The sequence below is a fragment of the Ornithorhynchus anatinus genome, chromosome 5 (assembly GCF_004115215.2).
Source record: "Ornithorhynchus anatinus isolate Pmale09 chromosome 5, mOrnAna1.pri.v4, whole genome shotgun sequence".
Taxonomy (NCBI): Eukaryota; Metazoa; Chordata; class Mammalia; order Monotremata; family Ornithorhynchidae; genus Ornithorhynchus; species Ornithorhynchus anatinus.
The window spans coordinates 24304228-24324320 of NC_041732.1; the positions used below are offsets into that span (position 1 = coordinate 24304228).

Below are 20093 nucleotides of genomic sequence, written 5' to 3' on the forward strand. Positions count from 1 at the left end.
GACCGAGTGGTCATTGCAATGTCTAGTGTCTGGCGTAAGACTTTCCCTGCTCTGGGCAGGTACACTAACTGAACCCTTCTCAGCTACAGGAGCCTCCACCACAGTGTACGCAACAGAAGCCAACGGGAACCCCGGCGCAGACTTTGACCCTGAGAAGGATGAAGGAGAAGTTCAGTATCTAATCAAGTGGAAGGGCTGGTCCTATATCCACAGCACGTGGGAGAGCGAAGAGTCCCTGCAGCAGCAGAAAGTGAAGGGCCTGAAGAAACTAGAAAACTTCAAGAAGAAAGAGGATGAAATCAAACAATGGTACCTCTGATTTCATGGAATAAGGTTTAATGTATTTGCAGCAGTGGGGACTGGAAACATTATTGTGGGTCAGGGACAAAGAGATGTGGCATAATGGAAAGAGCATGGGCCTGGGAGTCAGATAGTCATGGGTTCCAATCCTGGCTCCGCCACTAGTCTGCTGTGTGACCTTGAGCAAGTCACCACACTCCTCTGGGCCCCAGTTACCTCATCTGTAAAATGGGGATTAAGACTGTGAGCCCACTGTGGGATAGGGACTCTGTCAAACCCGACCTACTTGTATCCACCCCAGTGCTAGGTACAGTGCCTGGCACATAGGGCTTAACAAATACCATAATCATTATTATTATTTATAACAAGGAAGCAAATGGCCCAGACCAGATAGCTTGTCTGGCGATTCCTTTATGGGCCCACTTATGGGCCCAAAGATTCATCCCAGTTAGCCTAAGATGAAACCCCACTCAGTGAATCAATCAATTGTATGTATTGTGCGCTTACTGTGTGCACAGTACTATTCTAAGCCCTTGGGAGAGCACAGTATAACAGAGTTGGTAGCCAACATTCCCTGCCCACAACGATTTTACAGTCTAGAGGGGGAGACAAGCATTAATATAAATATATGAATTTCAGATAGGTACCTAAGTGCTGTGGCAATGTCTGCTGCCCTTGTAGCTCAGGGCCCACATCTCCAATGTACCTGTGTTTCTGCATCAAGATAGATCCTTGCATAAAGCACACCATCCAGTGAGACCTCTTAAGGTCTTGGGAGAGATTTGTGGGTTGACCGTGGATAACCTCCTTGGTTTTCTTTCTTTATCTGAAATGTGAGGTGTCCATAGAGCATGAGCTCTGGGCACCCCCTAGACTGTAAGCTCATTATGGACAGGGAACCTGTCCACTACTTCTGTTTTATTGTACTCTCCCAAGTGCTTAGTACAGTGCTCTGCACATAGTAAGCACTTAATAAATACCACTGATTGATCTAGTGTGTCCAAGAAACACTTCATCAATGCTATTCTTGCATAAATAACCCACAGAAGACATTAGTACTTCATCCTCAATCAATTCAGATTTATAGAGCACTGTACTAAGCACTTGGCGGAATACAGTAGAGTCGGTGCATGGGATCCTTGCCCTCAAGGAATTTAGAATCTAGCCGGGAGACAGACATTAAAATAATTTACAGATGGGGGAAGGATATGAATTAGTGCTAAAATAGTAGGGAATAAATGACTTGTATGTGAGTATTATAAGAGGTTGTGAATACACATATGCATAAATAGCACAGAAGTATTGAAGTGGCAGTTGGGGCTTGATAATCTGAGGAGATTAGAAATTAATTGGGTAAGGCCTCCTGGAGGACTTGTCATTTCAGGAGGACTTTAAAAATGGGGAGAGCAGTGATCTTCATTCAATCGTATTTATTAAGCACTTGCTGTATGCAGAGCTCTGTACTAAGTGCTGGGGGAAGTGCAATACAGCAATAAACAGTGACATTCTCTGCCCATAACAAGCTCACAGTCTAGATGGGGGGGAGACAAATATCAATAGAAATAAATAAAATTACAGATATACACATAAGTGTTGTGGCGCTAGGAGCGGGGGAAGAGCAAAGGGAGCAAGTCAGGGTGATAAGGGAGTGGGAGATGAGGAAAAGTGAGGCTTAGCTTGGGAAGGCCTCTTGGAGGAGATGTGCCTTTACTGAGCCTTTGAAGGTGGGGGAGTAATCTTCTGTCAGATTTGAGGAGGGATATGAAGTGGGAGGGAGTTCCAGGCAAAGGAAGGACATGAGCAGGAAGTTGGTGGTGGGACAGAAAAAACAAGGCAGTGTGAGTAAGTTAGCTTGAGAAGAACAAAGACTGCATGCTAGGGTGAGTGGGAGAAGAGTGGTTAAGTAGGAGGGAGAGAGCTGATCGAGTGACTTAGAACAGGAATTTATACTTGATATAGAGAGGATCAGGTTGGAGGTGTTTAAGGAGTTGGGGAAATGTGCAGAACAGAAAAATGTGCAGGAAAATGATCTGTGAAAAACAGAGTGAAGTCTGCACTGAAGAGAGGAGAAATTTGGGGCATTGGATTCCAGTGAGGAAACGGATGCTTTAATCAAGCCAGAACATGACAAGTGACTTCACCAATGTAGTGGCCATTTGGATGCTAGAAAACTGACAAAATTTGAAGTTGAACTAGAAGGAGGGGTCAAGGATAATACCAAAGTTATCAATCAATCAATTGTATTTATTGAGGACTTACTGTGTGCAGGGCACTGTACTAAGCACTTGAGAGAGTATAATGCAACATTATAACAGACATTCCCTGCCCACATTGAGCTTACAGTCTAGAGGACTAGAGTTATGGACTTGAGATGAGGAGGATGGTGATGTGACAGGGAAATCAGGTGGAGGAGCGGATTTGGGAGTTTGGTTTTGGACTAATTTAGCTAGAGATGCTGGCGAGACACCCATATGTGTCCAGAGGGACATATAAGATTGCAGAAAAAGGGAGAGGTTAGGTCTAGGGAGATAGATCATGGAGTCATCTACATAGAGGTGTCATTTGAAGCTATGGGGAGCACATGAGCTGCTCAAGGGATTGAGTGGAAAGTGTAAAGAGAAAGGGAACCAGCCTTGAGGGAAATCCACAAATATAGGTGGGAGGCAGAGAATGCCGGTGAAATAGATGGAGAAGGATAGAGCTGACAGGTAACCATGAGAGATGTGTGCCAGTGATCATGAGTAGATTGTGTTTCCAGGAGACGGGAGTAACTTCAGTGTCTAAAACAGCCAAGAGGTTGAGGAGGATTAGGGTAGAGTAGAATCTTGTGGGCAGGGATTGTGTTTGTTTATTGTTGTACTGTACTCTCCCAAGCAGTACAGTGCACACAGTAAGGTTTCAATAAATACAATTGAATCAAATGAATGAATCCTTTCAGTTTGGCATGGAAGGGGTCATTGGTGACCCCTGAGAGAGAAGTCCCAGGGAAGTGAAGAGAACTGAAATCAGGTTGTAGAGTTGGAGGAGAGAAGTTGGACTTCCCGGAAACTGAAGTGAAGGCAGCAGGTGCATTCAACACAGTCAAGAAGCTTGGAACAGGGCAGTGGGATGAGGATCGATGGATGATTCGGTGGGATTCTGGGAAGGATTTTAAAGGCTAAGGGAGATGTGTGTGTGTTGGAAGGAACCTTCAGAAAGCTGTTGAAGAGGGCAGCCATGAAATAAATACACAGAAGTAAAAATCACTCTATATTCTTTCTACTTTCTTCCTTTTCAGGCTGGGAAAAGTTACTCCAGAAGATGTGGAGTATTTCAACTGTCAGCAAGAGCTAGCCTCAGAATTGAACAAACAGTATCAGATTGTAGAGCGAGTAATAGGTAAGTGTCCAATGACGTGTGTCTAAAAGTGCAGTTCTGGGAGAAAATAGTTGGGTTATGTGCTCGACAAATGTTTATTTTGGCACTGAATTAACACTGTGCATCCCATTTTTGAAAGCCAGAGAGCTGGGTGTTTCGGGACGGGGGGGCGATTTTTAAGTTATGTTCGGCCAATATTGTTGAACTCAGATATGACTTTTTGGATGGATATCATATTCTTACTTGGTTAGAGTATTCTTGAGTCCCTGCTTCACTTTCATCCCTAGAACACCACTTCCAAGTGTAGGAGTCCTTTTTCCACAACTTTATGTATAAAAATCATTTTGTTCACTGCGGAGAGGTGAAACCTATCTTTTGTTCTGAAAGTGGAGGGTTTTTTTGTTTTTGTTTTTAATTTTATGGAAAAAGAGCCTATTATATCGTATTGCCACATGGCGCGTAAAAAGTTGGTTTTCATATGCTGCTGTGCTACTTAGTAAGGTGTTGAAGGGTTTTTTCTGTCTTGTTTTTGGCTCAACTAGCTGTAAAGACCAGCAAGTCCGCATCTGGACATTCTGAATTCCCAGGTATGAGACTTCTGATATTATTACTGTCTGATTTTACCTTCAGTTGCATCATCTTGAATATAAAGGACAGCTCTCTCTACACATATACTTGTATTAATTGAAAATGGTAAATATAAAAATGATAACCACGGTGCAGAGTGATTTGTAGTCTTATTATTAGCTATCCTGTTAATTTCCCTTTACTTATAATATGGAATGTGCCCTATTTATTGCCCCCTTAGCTGCCAATTACTCATATGTAGATTTTTAAATATGAAATAGCTCACAGTCGGAAACCTTCATCTTCTAACGAGCCCGAGTATCTGTGCAAATGGATGGGGCTACCCTATGCAGAGTGTAGCTGGGAAGATGAGGCTCTGATTGGGAAGAAATTTCAGAACTGCATCGACAGCTTCCATAATCGAAACAACTCCAAAACCATCCCCACCAGGGACTGCAAGGTGTGTGGCACGACTTTCTTATTTGGGGGAGGTGGTGGTTGGTTGGTGGGAAGCAGCATCACAATGATGGGTGTGGACATGAAGGTCTGCTAATTCCAAATGAAGGAAAAGATGGTCGCTTCATTCTCTTCCAGTGGGAAGTGAAAAATAAAACAAAAATGAAAATGGGTGGAGTGGAAGACAAAGTCCTCCTTTCCTGTCCTCCCACTCCTTTCTGCATCGCCCTGACTTGCTCCCTTTATTCATTTCTGCCCCCACCCAGTCCCACAGTGCTTATTTTCATATCTATAATTGACATATATATTAATGTCTGTCTCCCCTCTGTACTGTAAGCTCGTTGTGGGCAGGGAATGTATGTTTACTGTTATATTGGTACACTCCCAAGTGCTTAATACAGTGTTGTGCACAAGTAAGCTCTCAAATACGATTTACTGACATACTAGAAGTAAAACAGTAAACCTAAATGATAAGACCTGTGGATGGGTGGCCAAATCTCTGGGTTGGTCGCTTTGACAGTGTTAATATTGAATAGTGGGTAGAAAAAACAAACCCCAGCAAAGACCAGACAATATTTCAATCAGTAGTAATCCTTGGGTTCTTACCGTGTGCAGAACACTGTACTAAGCACTTGGGAAAGTATGGTGCATTAAAGTTGGTAGGCATGTTCCCTGCCCACAAGGAATTTGCAGCCTAGAGAGGATCTCACTTGTGGCCAAGAAGGAGGTGTTGTCTAGTAGACCCTTAGGCTGGAACTGTCTCTCTCTCTGGACTGTAAACTCACTGTGGGCAGGGAATGTGTCTGTTATATTGTACTCTCCCAAGCACTTAGTACAGCGTTCTTCACACATGCTTTGAAGTGGAGACAGTGGTGGTATGGTGTACACGAAGCGGGAGGGAGCTCCAGACTAGAGGGAGGATGTGGGAAAGGGAGTTGGTGGCGAGATAGATGAGATTGGGATCCACTGAGTAAGGTGGCTCTAGAGGGGCAGAGTGTGTGAGTTGGGCTGTAGTAGAAGATTAATGAAGTGAGGTAGGGTGGGGCAATCTGATTGAGTGCTTTGAAACCCCTGGTAAGGAGTTTTTTTGCAGAGGTGGATGGGCAGCCATTGGAGGTTCTTGAGGAGTAGAGAGACATGAACTGAACATTTTTGTTGATAAATGATTCGTGCAGCAGAGTGAAGTATGGATTGGAAAGGGGAGAGACAGGAGACTGGGAGGTCAGTGAGGAGGCAGGAAGAGAGCTAGGTTAAGTCCTTGGATCAGATGAGTAGCAGTTTGGACAATAATAATAGTATTTGTTAAGCACTTACTATATGCCAAGCACTCTTCTAAGTGCTGGAGTAGATATAAGGTAATCAGGTTGTCCCACACGGGGCTTACAGTCTTAATCCCCATTTTACAGATGAGGTAACTGAGGCACAGAGAAGTTAAGTGGCTTGCCCACAGTCACACAAGCAGACAAGTGGCAGTCCTTTGACTCCCAAGCCCGTGCTCTTTACACTAAGCCAGGCTGCTTCTCTGGAGCAGGAGGGGAAGGGGAAGAGGAAGGGGCAGATCTGAGCAATGTTCTGAAGACAGAACTGACAGCATTTGGTGACAGGTTGAATATGTGGGTTGAATGAGAGAGATGAGTCGAGAACAATGCCATGGTTATGGGCTTGTGAGCTAGGGAGGATAGTTTTTGTCTACAGTATTGGGAAAGATGTGGGAGGACAGGGTTTAGATGGGAAAATAAAGGAGTTCAGTTTCGGACACGTTTAATATGAGGTGTCGGGGACATTCATATAGAGATGTCCTGAAGGCAGAAGGAAATGTGAGATTGCAGGGGAGGAGAGAGATGTAGATTTGGGAATCATCTGAATAGAGATAGTAGTTGAAGCCATAGGAGCAAATTAGTTCTTCAGGGAAGTGGGTGTAGATGATTGTAGATTGATCATTTAAAAAAAAACAGAGAAAACAGATGGTTTGAGGAAAAACATGCTAGTAGCAAAGCGTGTTGTTAACTAGAATTTGGGTGATTACAAATTGTCCAGAACGTGATGGAAGGCATTTTAAAGAAGAATCAAATGTCGTAAGTGGTTGGCGGGCTCTGGGTTGTGTTAGATCTTCCTGACAACCCTGCTTTTTCAGGCCCTGAAACAGAGACCGAGGTTTGTTGCCTTAAAGAAACAACCATCTTATATAGGGGGAGAGAACCTGGAACTTCGCGACTATCAGCTGGAAGGCCTCAACTGGCTCGCTCATTCCTGGTGCAAGTAGGTAGAGACGTTTTAAAGACAGAGCATGGATAACTGGGATAGGTGCTGTGGGGCACGGAGGCCAGTGCTTGGGAATGTGCTGCATTAAAGCAGTAAGGCTAGCTAGTGCAAGCCTGTAGAAATCCCATACATTTGCCTGGTGTCTTTAAGCCATTGATCCTCTAGAGAAAGCCAACCAGGGAAGCTTCTCAGACAATTGGGCCTGCAGGGAAGGTGTCTCCCCACAGCTCAGCAAAGAGAGTCTGTGAGCCCCATGTGGGACAAGGACTATGTCCAACCTGTTCAATTTGTGTCTGTCCCAGCCCTTAGCTCAGCGCCTGACACGTGGTAAATGCTGAACAGATACCATTTGAGGAAAAAAAAAAAAAACTGCGTGTGTGGGTTGTGGGGGAAATAAGAGCCAAGTTTCTTACCTCAGTTTCTCTCCACCTTGTGTGCCTCCCACCCTGCCAAGCCTCTCCTGGGAAAGTGGCCCTGTTGTTTCTACCACTTCAGTATGGCTTTTCTTTCCTCTTACTCCCTCTGTTCTCTTCATTTGGTGGAGCTGTTTAATTAGTAATAAGCAATTGATGAATATAAGAACATGCTGTTCTTGTCCCATGCAAGCAAAACTCTTTAGTCAGCCTGCAATTGATTGAATACAAGGAACTAGGATTAATTACTCTGTGGTAATTTATTGAGCACTTAATAATAATAACTATGGTGTTTAGCAAATACTAGTTATGTTTCAAACACTCTGCTAAATTCTGGGGTAGATACAGGTTAATCATTGAAAGTAGCCCCTTTCCCACAGTCTAAGTAGGAAAGATCAAGTATTGAATACCCAATTTACAGATGAGGAAACTGAGGCACAGAGAAGTTAAGTGACTAGCCTAAGCTCACACAGCAGGTACTAGGTGGAGCTGCAATTAGAACCCTGGTCTTTTGACTCCCAGGCTGTTCTGTGTCCAGTAGGCTGTGCTGCCGCTTACTGTGTACAGAGCTGTGACCTAAGTGCTTAGGAGGGGACAATGCAATAGATTTGGTAGGCAGGATCTTTGCCCTCAAGGAGCTTTAAAGATTTCAATATATTCCCCTAGGGAGGGACACCAAGCATTTAGAAGTGAGGAAGACCAAGGTTCGGAGGGGGGTAAGCATTCAGGGACTGAATGATGGCAGTATGGATATTTGTGATTTTATTTCTTTTCAATACATGATCAGATCTATATATGCATTTTTTTTTAATCCCCAGAAATAACAGTGTGATCCTTGCAGATGAGATGGGTTTGGGAAAGACTATCCAGACGATCTCTTTCCTTTCCTACCTGTTCCATCAGCATCAGCTCTATGGCCCGTTTCTTGTTGTGGTACCTTTGTCAACCCTCACTTCATGGCAGAGGGAGTTTGAAATCTGGGCACCAGAGATCAATGTGGTGGTTTATATAGGAGACCTGATGAGCAGAAACACGGTATGTGAAACAAAAGAGCGGATTCAAAAGTTTTATAACTTATGGAATGCCATATTCTGCTTCTGATTGTGACTTTATGACCTTTTGTGCCTATATATAGGATGGGATTTTTGAAGCACAAGCAAATTGTGAAAAACAATTGTCTCTTCCTATGTAGGAATAAATATGGAATGTAATACATTTATTTTACACACAGCAGAAAGTGAGGTGGGGGTACCTCTCACTTTGCTCAGAAATGATGAAATTAAATCTGGCATCCCATGAATGTTACCCAGTTCTTGAACAAGGAGATGTAGCTGAAATTTTCTATTGGCCTTTTGGGTTTTTGAACATTTTAGCAAATCTGGGGTTGTCTAGATGGGTAGGGAATCAAATTACTGCAGTACACCAGTAAGGCGTAAGTAAGGAGGAGCCATTCAAGTAATGAAATGATGAGAACTAATGATCTTATAGGAATGCTATCTTGGTGCTGAATGAATGTGGGTATGCTTTCTTAATTTGAATGGGGTCCAAGATCTGCTACCCTAAACATTTCCTCTTTGATATACCTGCCTCATCATCTGGCTTATATGTCTTCTAGACTGTAAGGTTATTGTGGGCAGGGATTATGTCTACCATATCTGTTATATTGTATTCTCCCAAGTGCTCAGAATAATGCTCTGCAAAGAAAAAGCTTGATACGATTGATGGACCTAGAAGGTCTCCATCCCCAAGAGTTATCATGTTCCTTTTCTTTGAGCCTTCCCAGATGTCTTCTTTTTGATAAATACTATCTGTGAGATCAAATGTTTCAGGCATCTGAAAAAGTATGAAAGGAAGTTTGGGTGTGAACCAATTTCTTTTCTGGCAGATACGAGAGTATGAGTGGATCCATTCTCAGACCAAAAGGATGAAGTTCAATGCACTCATAACCACATATGAGATCCTTTTGAAAGATAAGGTAGGTAATGCATTCTTGGTGTGACCACCACAAGGGGTTGGGCCTCGTCCCCCTAACCAGGTTCCATGGGGACACAATACCCGTGTCTGCACGGGACAAGCCTAAGACCCACTGGGAAAGACCAAATGGCTGCTGCACTTTTTTGACAACATTAGCATTGGTAGTATTTGTCCAGAGTATGGCTTGTCACAGTTCAAAGCATTAGGGAGCATTTGGTTAACTTCATAGAAGCAGGTTTTATTTAGTGAGTTGGTGTCCTCACACCTGCCTCCTATTTGGCTTAGCATGGATAGACAGACCCATTGAGAAGGAGAATAAGGACCAACGGCTCACCAAAGCAGCAGCTATCTTGTCACCAGCCTTTCTGGGCTTTGACATCTGTCCTTAGGCTACCCAGAGTAGTAGTGGAGGAGTGGAAGAATTCAGCAAGACAGCTAAGTGTGCTTACTTCAGGATGGGCTGTGAAGTTAGACAAAAGATAAACAATTATAGTAGTAGTATCATTTATTGAGTGCCCACTCTATTTCTAATGGTATTTACTTAGTGCTTGCTTTTTGTCAGGCTCTGTACTAAGCACCGGGGTAGATAGAAGATAATCGGGTTGGATGCAGTCCATGTCCAATGTGGGGCTCACAGCCTTCATCCCCATTTTTCAGATGAGGTAACTGAGGCACAGAGAAGTGAAGTGACTAGCCCAGGGACACAGAGCGGACAAATGGCGGAGCCAGGATTAGAACACAGGTCCTTCTGAGTCCCAGTCCTGTGGTCTGTCCACTAAGCCACACTGTTTCTCTTGGTGCACTTGATGGACTGCACTGTCCTAGGAGCTTGGGCAGGAGAGAATGAAGAAGTGACATGTTCTCTGCCCACAAGGAGCTTACATTCTAATGCAGGGAATGGAAACCTAAAAGAATTTACAGGGGTAGTCAAAATAGGTAATTGAATAGACACAGACTCCAGAGTGTTGAGGTGGCTGTAAATACTCTTCCATGCCTTCATATAAGGGCACATTCTCTATTCGCTTTAGCTTAGTCTTTTACATTAGTCCCAGGTAGTCGGCGATTTGTCTTCTGAAATATTGTCTTGAAGATACATTCTTTAGCCCCCTGCAGACATGGCCAGTATTTGATCATCCCAAACAGTTTTCCTTCCTTTACTTAAAAAAAAAAAAATACAAAGCAGTATTGGGATGGTGATACTTAAGACTATTCAAAGTTGTAAGTTTGTCTCAGTGGATCAATAGTTCAGCCTGGTAGCTTGATCAAGATCCTTCTACAGGGGTAAATTAACCAAGTGTCAGAAGGTAGCATCCTAAGCATATTCCCTGGCCTGTTCATAAAGACTGGGAATATGTTAAAGGTTGGGCCCAGGCTGGATTTTCTGAATCTTGAAGGTGGTAGAGAATGGTAAAGGGGCAGGAGGAAAGCTGGTCCTCTGGATGAAGAAGAGGGAAAGGGTGGTTCCTGCAGTTGATTGGGGTTTTTTTGTACATGTCTTCCCCTGTAATCGTAACCTGTGAGCCTGGGAAGAGAGGATATCTGTTTCTCCAAACAATTGGGTTCCCTTTCAAATAGAACAGAATGCCAACCTAGCTCTAAAAGACAAAACCAAAGTGGCCCCTCTGCTCATTCAAATCAGGGCAAAGTAGTTGCTCCTAAGCTTAAGGGTGCAAAGATGAGTAGCACAAAACAGAACTTTTGGTGACCTTCTGACCTGGTGGCTCCTTTTTGTTTTTGTTTTTTGTTTTTGTTTTTTGTTTTGTTGTTGTTGTTTTTGCTCTAGACTGTGCTGGGCAGTATTAACTGGGCCTTTCTGGGAGTGGATGAAGCCCATCGGTTGAAGAATGATGACTCTTTATTGTATAAAACTCTGATTGATTTCAAGTCCAACCATAGGCTCCTGATTACTGGGACCCCTCTTCAGAATTCCCTCAAAGAGCTCTGGTCCTTGTTGCACTTTATTATGCCGGAGAAGTAAGATCTTTTTGTGTGCTTTAAAAGATGCTAGAATGTCTGAAATGCCAATAACTCTTCTTGCTCTTAACTGGGAAATACTTGGACTGGATAGTGTGAAAGTGACTATTGGGGATCCAAGCCTGAGAGTTATACCATATTATGGGTGAACAACAATAAATACCCAGGGGGTGGTAATCTTGTGATGCTTTGCCTATTGACTAGCAACATTTAAATCTCATGTGAGCTTGGGAAGATGAACAGGGAAGTTGGAGCCATAGCGGGTATTGTCACTAGAACGTTGTTAGGACACTGGGGCACATTCTTCCAACAGCACAAGCCTGTTTGAATACAGCATGAAGAACAGTTTTGTGTGCATTAGATGTAGTGTTGTACACGGTGAGTACTCTGACATAAATTTTGTGGGATGTGAGAATCCGACCCCCATGATTTAGGAGAACTAGATGTACAGTGAAATTGAAAGTAATAGGATTTGGTAATGAAACCAGGGTATTTTCATTCTTTAAAAGAGTATAAAGAGAAGGCTTTGCAGAAGGTGAAGATGAGAATGAGATTGTTTGCAGAAGTCAATGAAGAAAAGGGGAAAAAAGCAGTGGGGATGTTGTTGGTAATGTTTTGGTTGAAAATGTGGATTTCTTTGCTCTAGTTTTTACTAGGGAAGATCAAGACTGGTAGTCATCAAATATCCCAGGGAAAGAAAGGAAGAGTCCTGAAGGAAATTAGATCATTCATCAGAAGTAGTGATTACTTGTCACCAATCAGTGTTTTAACTTTCTGATTAAAATTAGAGAACTGCGTGCTGATTTTGGAAAGTGCCACAGATAGAGGGGAAGTACTGTATACCACTTTTGGAATTAGTATATGCTTTATGGGTTTATAAATAATCAGCATATTGTGGGAGTCTTAATGTTTAATAGTTACGAAATGAATGAATTTGAAACAAGATGCTCATTGTAACTTCTCCTTTTTAAGAGACTGTTGAAATTCTCCCCTATGCTTATTACATGTAAGAATACAGGTGTATAGATATATATAGCTATACATTAATTTGTATTCTTGCATATAAGTATATACTAGATGATAGATACACACACACGTAACTACACCTGTAGTTGGTTCTTCTGACTTTAAAATGATAACCCAGGGAAGAAGTGTTATTTTTTTTACTGGAAACACAAACCATCAATGTGACACTGGCTGAGAGATGGGGGTCATCATTTTCATAACATATTGTATAAGCTCCCCCTGATGTTTTGCCCTTTGCTGTTAGAATAGGATAGGTTTCCAGGATGCAGGTGAGACCCAAATCAAAACACTTTGCAGCATCTTCCCAGTTGGAAAGAATTGAAAAGCCATTCCATTTTTAAAGTGATAAAGGGATAGATTTCACCTTTCAAGTGTCTAGCCAACTGTGCCAGTTTTAATAAAGGCATGACAAAAAATCCCAAGTGACTTGGTGCGAGCATTTGAGCTGACATAACCCAGATTAATTTTTGTGGCTATTAAAGGAGTTGGTGGTGGTGAAAGACTTAAGGAAACTGGAAGGATATGTGGAAATCACACCTGTTAGAGAACCAATAGAAGTAGTTGAGAAAAATAATAGAGGACAAGGGGCAAAAGGTAGATACAATGGTTATATGATGTTGGTGGAGCTGGCATTAGAAAAGACTATTTGCCATTCCAACGGAGTGAGGTATGAATTGTATTCTGTATTATGTGAGAGGATAAGAAATTTCTATAGCCCTGATTTACTGTATGAATTGGTTGCCCTACAGGTGGGTGCAATCTAATAGTGATTGATATCCCATTGAGCCGTGGTTGAGTTTCCTTTAAGTTAAACGTTTGCTTTATAAATATAAAGCAATCATGAATGTGGGGATCCAAAAAAAACCAGATAGATAGGAAAAAAGGATTAGATTGGTTAAAAAAAAAGCATAGGGAACTGGGATGAAATCTGTTCCTTTAAAAATGTTTTGAATTCACTGATGAAAATAGGATTTGTGAGATACAGGAAAGCAACCAGGTTCTTATGCAATTTATCTTAGACCTAAGATATTGTGATAGATGAGGAGAAAATACCGAAAAGAGTGCGGACTCTGCAAAATACGTTTGCTTTTAGTCACTTTTTTTTAAATGGTATTTAGTAAGCGCTTACTATGTATCAAACACTGTTCTAAGTGTTAGGGTAGATGCAAATTAATGAGACCAGATTCAGTTCCTGTCCTACATGGGACTCACAGTCAAGTGGGGGGGAAAACAGGTATTGAATCCCCATTTTGCAGTTGAGGAAATTTAGGCACAGAGAAGTTAGGTCATTTGACCAAGGTCACACAGGGCAAGTGGTGGAACCAGGATTAGAACCCCAATCAATCTTATTTATTAAGCACTTACTTTGTGCAGAGCACTGTACTAAGTGCTTGGGAGAGCACATTATGACACTATGACAGATATATTCCCTGCCCACAATGAGCTTTCAATCTAAGAGAGGGAGACAGACATTAATATAAATAAATTACAGATATATGCATGAATGCTCTAGGGCTGACGAGGTAGGGGCGGGGTGAATAAAAGGAGCAAATCAGGTCGATACAGAAGGCAATGGGAGAAAAGGAAATGAGGACTTAGGGAAGGCCTTTTGGAGGAGATGTGCCTTCAGTAAAACTTTGAAGGTAGGGAGAGTGATTGTTGGATATGAAGAGGGAGGGTGTTCCAGGCTGGAGGCAGGATGTGGGAGAGAGGCTGGCGTTGAGATAGATGAGATTGAGGTACAGATTGACATTAGAAAAGCAGAATGTGTGGGCTGGGTTTTAGGAGAGGAGTGAGGTGATAGGAGGGGGCAAAGTGATTGAGTGCTTAAAAGGCGATGGTAAAGAGTTTCTGTTTGATGCGGAGGCGGTTGGAGGTTCTTGAGAAGTGGGGAAACATGGCCTGAACGTCTTTGTAGAAAAATGATCTGGGCAGCAGAGCAAAGTATGGACTGGAGTGGGAAGAGACAAGAGGCAGGGAGGTGAGCAAGGAGCTTTATACAGTAATCAAGGCATAGGATAAGTGTTTGGATTTTAGCATGGAAGCAGTTTGGATGGAGAGGAAAGGGCAAATTTTAGCGATGTTGTGAAGGTTGAACTGACAGGATTTAGTGATACATGGAATATGTGGCTTGAATGAGAGAGAGGAGTCAAGGAAAATACCAAGGTTATGGACTTGTGAGACGGGGGGATGGTGATGCTTTCCACAGGGATGGAAAAGTCAAGGGGAGGGGAGGGGAGGGTGGGAAAATAAGGTGTTCTTTTTTGGACTCCCAGGCCCATGCTCTGACAACTAGCCTATGCTGCTTCTACTTTTGTGTCTTTTGGCTAAGGGCTTAATACTGGTCCCTAGTTCTTTCAAAGGGACTTTATTATTAGGAATGAAAGTTAGATCTGTAAGTTTTGAGCTCCTTGGCCAAGAGGTAGCATTATGATTGTTGTTGTAAAAATGATGATGAGACAGTAAGTGCTAGCAATGATAAAGCAACAATTATAGACATTTTCCCTTGGATTCATTTGTTTGTAATTAATCCTTTTGGGACTCCCCAAGTTATTATTTGTTTCCCTGCTGTGGGCCCATAGATACAGCTAGGCTTCAGTTCTAATCTCAGAAACGGGGCCATCTCTTTAACCCAGTTGTGAATCTCTGAGTAATCCAGACCTTTATTTTGCTGTTCTGATGATTTGCTCAGAAACTGGTTCTTTTTCCATATGAATGCTACCTTTTCTGTTTCCCTAGACATGCATTTCTCCAAGGTTAGAGAACTCTCATTGTCTATAGGCGTCTTTGTATTGTCGATTTCCCCTGTTCAGGTATGCATGCACTGGAAATGCTAATTGGAGAACCTGCTGTTTTCCCAGGTGCAGTAATCAATTCTTTATTCCCTCTAAGGTTTGAGTTCTGGGAAGATTTCGAAGATGACCATGGCAAAGGGAGAGAGAATGGCTATCAGAGCCTTCACAAGGTGTTAGAACCTTTCCTCCTTCGAAGGGTGAAAAAGGACGTGGAGAAATCCCTACCAGCCAAAGTGGAACAGATTCTCAGGGTGGAGATGTCTGTCCTCCAGAAACAGTATTATAAGTAAGTCATTCTCTGAGCTATGCCCCAGGGGTCAAGGCTATCAATTCAGTATGATACCAAAACTGGGGTACTTGCTCTGTTCCAGAAGCTTAATGCTCAACTCCTGGTGATTACTGTTGAGTTTGTTTTCAAACCTAGTTTGGGGTGGCTTGTAAAACCCATACCTCCCTGTTTAGGCAAGACACAATTGGCATAGTTCCTTCTTTGGAAAATGCTTGAAAATATCAAATACCTGGAAAAACTGTACTAATCCATCTCAGGAAACAAACCAGATTGGAAAGGCCTTATCCTCAGTGTGTCCCAGAAACCTGGACCCCTGAGGAGAAAAATTATTTCATACCATAAGAATACCAGGATATAGAGTAGGAGAGGGGATAATAATAATAATGTTGGTATTTGTTAAACGCTTACTATGTGCAGAGCACTGTTCTAAGCGCTGGGGGAGATACAGAATGATCAGGTTGTCCCACTTGAGGCTCACAGTTTTAATCCCCATTTTACAGATGAGATAACTGAGGCACAGAGAAGTTAAGTGACTCGCCCAAAGTCACCCAGCTGACAAGTGGCAGAGCCGGGATTCGAACCCATGACCTCTGACTCCCAAGCCCAGGCTCTTTCCACTGAGCCACGCTGCTTATGGGAGCCATGATCAGTTGCTAGAAGACCACTGTAATGAGGAAGAGGGAGTTGTAGCAAGTTTAATTCAGACCTTTCCTTCTTATCATATTAAAATTCAACTTGTGAATGACAAGGAATTAGGGCGCCCAAGAGCACAGGCTGGCTCTGGCTTCCCTCCTGCTCTCTCCCTCCCCAACAATATCTTTTCTGCCTTTTGAGGTCCTCTCTCTCTGTGGAGGGAGACTTGGGGAGAGAATGGAGGATAGAGCAGAGAGTTGTTTCTGCTCCCTGTTTTCACTGGGAAGCTCCCCACTGTTTATCACTGCTACCTGCTCTTGCCTGCTGCTGTCACCATCCCCTGCTTGTTGTTATGCAGTTGATGCCACTGCCCAGTAGAAACGTTTCCTCTCCCAAAGAGGCCCTGGAGCAAGGATAGTTTGGCCTGATAATTGACCCTAAAAGATTGGTGATCGTTTTTAATGATGATGGTGATGTGGATGGCATTTAGGAAGTGTTTGCTATTTGCCACGCACTGTGCTGAGCACTGAGGTGGATACTACATCATCAGATTGGCCCAGTCCTTTTCCCACTTAATGTTCACAGTCTAAGAGGAAGGGAGAGCAAGTATTTTATCCTCATTTTAGAGACGAGGAGACTGAGGCCCAGAGAAGTTGAATGCCTTGCCCAAGGTCTCTTAGCAGTTAAGTAAGTAGTGGAGCTGAAATTAGAATCCAGGTCTCCTGACTCCCAGGACCGTGTGCTGTCCCCAAATTTTGAGTAGCTCTTGAACCCCAGCACAATGGCTTTTAATAATGTTGGTATTTGTTAAGCGCTTACTATGTGCCGAGCACTGTTCTAAGCGCTGGGGTAGACACAGGGGAATCAGGATGTCCCACGTGGGGCTCACAGTCTTAATCCCCATTTTACAGATGAGGTAACTGAGGCACAGAGAAGTTAAGTGACTTGCCCACGGTCACACAGCTGACAGGTGGCAGAGCTGGGATTCGAACTCATGACCTCTGCCTCCAAAGTCCATGCTCTTTCCACTGAGCCACGCTGCTTCTCTGCTTTTGATCCCCGTGATCCAGCTGGCAAAAGAAAAGGAGAAAGGGGTTTGAAGGAGGAATAGGGTAAAAAGCATTTTACTGGAGGAAACAGCTGAGGTCCTCACATATATTGAAATTCCTGCTCATAGATGTGAGGCTGTTTCCTAACATCACAGGTTTCAGAAAGAGTTCTGGGAGTTTATCTTTTCTATCTAAGCCTTCTTGAGATTCTGAAACTACCATCCTGATCCTTCAAAATGCTTGGTCTCTAATAATAGTGATGATAATGGTGGTATTTGTCAAGTGCTAACTGTGTGCCAAGCACTCGGCTAAGCGCTGAGGTAGATACAAGATAATCAGGTCAGGCATAGTCCCTGTCCCACAGGGGGCTCACAGTCTAAGTGAGAGGGGGAACAAGTATCGATTCCTCATTTTACAGAGGAGGAAACTGAAGTGCAGAGAAATCCTGTGACTTGCCCAAGGTCACAGCAGGCGACTGGCAGAGGCTGGATTAGAACGCAAGTCCTCTGTCTCCCACGCCCGTGCTCCTTCCAGAAGGCCACACTGCTGCTTTATTTTCACTTGCTCATGTATAACCAGGGGAAACAGTGAGTTTTCCCTCCATCATATGTCTCTCTCCAGTATGCCTGTGAACCCGGTACCTAGATCGAAAACAACTAATTGAAACTCTTCAACTGCTGGATCTGATATGTAGATTTCTATCCCTGTCACTGCCTGCAGGTGGATTTTAACCAGGAACTACAAGGCTCTCTCCAAGGGAACAAGAGGCAGCACATCTGGTTTCCTTAATATTGTGATGGAGTTGAAAAAATGCTGTAACCACTGCTACCTGATTAAACCCCCTGAAGAAAATGAACGGGAAAATGGGCAGGAGATTTTGCTGGTAGGTAGTTGTTTTGTGCATAACTACTTCCTGCCCAAACCTCTTCCGTTCCCTTCTAGAGAAACCCTCCAATCAGTGATAAGTCCCAAAACCAAAAATTTGCATCGTAGACCTGTCCCTTTCCTGGCACTCTTCCTTTCTTGGGGAAGCTTTTCTCCTCAGTGAGGAAATTCTGCATCTGGGTAGAGGAGATGTTTAGCTCAAGATGAAAAAGAAAAAACGTAAAGGTTCCTTTTATGGGGCCTTCTCCTTATACCTCAGTTCTCTCATCAGGTCCCAACCAAATACATAAAATGTATCTGTAAAACTTAGGGATAAGATCAGGTTAATCTGGGGGGCACATAGGGATTTTCTGAAAATGTTGATTGGAATGACTTTTTACTTCTTCAGTCCCTGATCCGGAGCAGTGGAAAGCTGATTCTATTGGACAAACTGTTAACCAGGCTGAGGGAGAGGGGGAACAGGGTCCTGATTTTCTCCCAGATGGTGAGGATGTTGGATATCTTGGCCGAATACTTGACCATTAAGCACTATCCTTTTCAGGTAAGATTACTTCACTCTGAATACAGAAGTTGAAATTGGGTGGGTAGCTTTCCAGGCTGCTCTTTTGCCAAGGTAACCTGCCCTGAGATGAAGAGAAGTTATATCTTTGCCATACACAGGGGGAATTTTGCCTGAAGAAAGAGTGCGAGGGAGTAGTGTCAGTTTTTGAAATCCCCCTTTTTTTTCCCTTTAAGGGAAATACTCACACAGCAGTCGTTTCTTCTTGCTTAGACTGAACTGGAGAGATGTGGACTGATCTTTAACCTAAGTCAGTGCTAGCAGTAGTTTCCAGCTCTTCCTGAAGAAGCATGGCAAAATAATTTTTAAAAGTGGTTGAATCAGTCAGTTGGTATTTATTGAGCACTTACTATGGGCAGATAACTGCATTAAGCACTTGGAAGAGTACAATATTACAGAGTTGGTAGATGTGTTCCCTGCCCACAACGAGCTTACAGTTTAGAGGGATAGCTTACCTTCCCTAGGAAAGATGATCCTGTGATATGTGCCAGTATGTCAGTCTATCACCCTGCAAAGATATAGGAATATCATGTCCACAGACCTGAAGTTATAAAAGGAATAATGATAGTAGATTTTATTCTCTTCAATGCCCAAGTCACTGGTAATATGTTTTGTTTTGGGTTGGGTTCTATATTATTCCCATCAAGTTACCTCAGGGGAGCCCTTCTCCACCTCTAACCACACAGGAACCATTTATACACTGCAGCAGTAATGTGCTCAGGGTTTAACTGCAGTAGCAAAAGTATCAAATTGATTACCAGGAAGCAGCTTGAATCCTGCGGAGACTCTGGCTCAATTATGATAAATGGACTCATTTGAAATTTGGGGATATAGAATTTAAAAGGATAAAATTTGTCCCATCAGATGGTATTTCTCTCATTCAGGATGGTGAGTCCCAAAGGAGATTTATCCACTGTTAGGGGAAAGGTTAATTCTGGGCAATAGGAGAACAAGATCTCAAACTCTGTTATTTTATAGTTGTTTGGGGGTTGAGCTAAATGATATGGCATTAAGTGTTCTGGATATCCCATTCCCTATAGAAAAGCATCGCACTTAAGCTGGAACTGAGCAGATGTGCCCATAGCTTTCAAATTCATACAAGTCATAGTCGTACTTCCAGTCCATCAATGACATTTATCAAGCACCTTCTGAGTGCTGAGCACATACTAAGTGCTTCAGAGTCCAACGATAGGAAGACACATATTTCCTATCTTTGAGAAACTTACATTTTAATTGGGAGGACAGACCAAAATCCTTTGCAGCTAGTGAAAGCAGGAAGAAAAACAGGATTAGAACAGAAAGTAGTATAAACCCATCAGGATGAAGAACTTGACAAGTAACTGAGCATACAATTAAGTATATAACAAACAAATAAAAGCATACACGGGTATGAGCACTGAAGTCAGGAAGAAAGTACAGAAGTGCTAAGGGTGAGTGTTTAGCTGATGGGATGGAGTTTCTCATGGGCCTCCTAGCCTTTAGTTTCGCAAGCAGATCCTTTTCCAAAAAGCTATGATTACATCCACAGCCTCTGAGCAGTTGATTCTTTTCCTT

The 20093-nt window shown here is 42.9% G+C and overlaps 1 protein-coding gene across 1 annotated transcript in view; it reads left to right on the plus strand.

The window, feature by feature from the left end:
- The window catches only part of CHD2 (chromodomain helicase DNA binding protein 2), a 106449-nt gene that overhangs the window by 39636 nt on the left and 46720 nt on the right, over positions 1-20093 (plus strand). The window contains 11 exon segments of the mRNA XM_029065848.2: positions 84-309; positions 3578-3678; positions 4200-4244; positions 4506-4684; positions 6815-6939; positions 8174-8390; positions 9241-9330; positions 11113-11303; positions 15222-15410; positions 17816-17978; positions 18369-18521. Of these exon segments, the coding sequence (XP_028921681.1) occupies positions 84-309; positions 3578-3678; positions 4200-4244; positions 4506-4684; positions 6815-6939; positions 8174-8390; positions 9241-9330; positions 11113-11303; positions 15222-15410; positions 17816-17978; positions 18369-18521 (1679 nt within the window).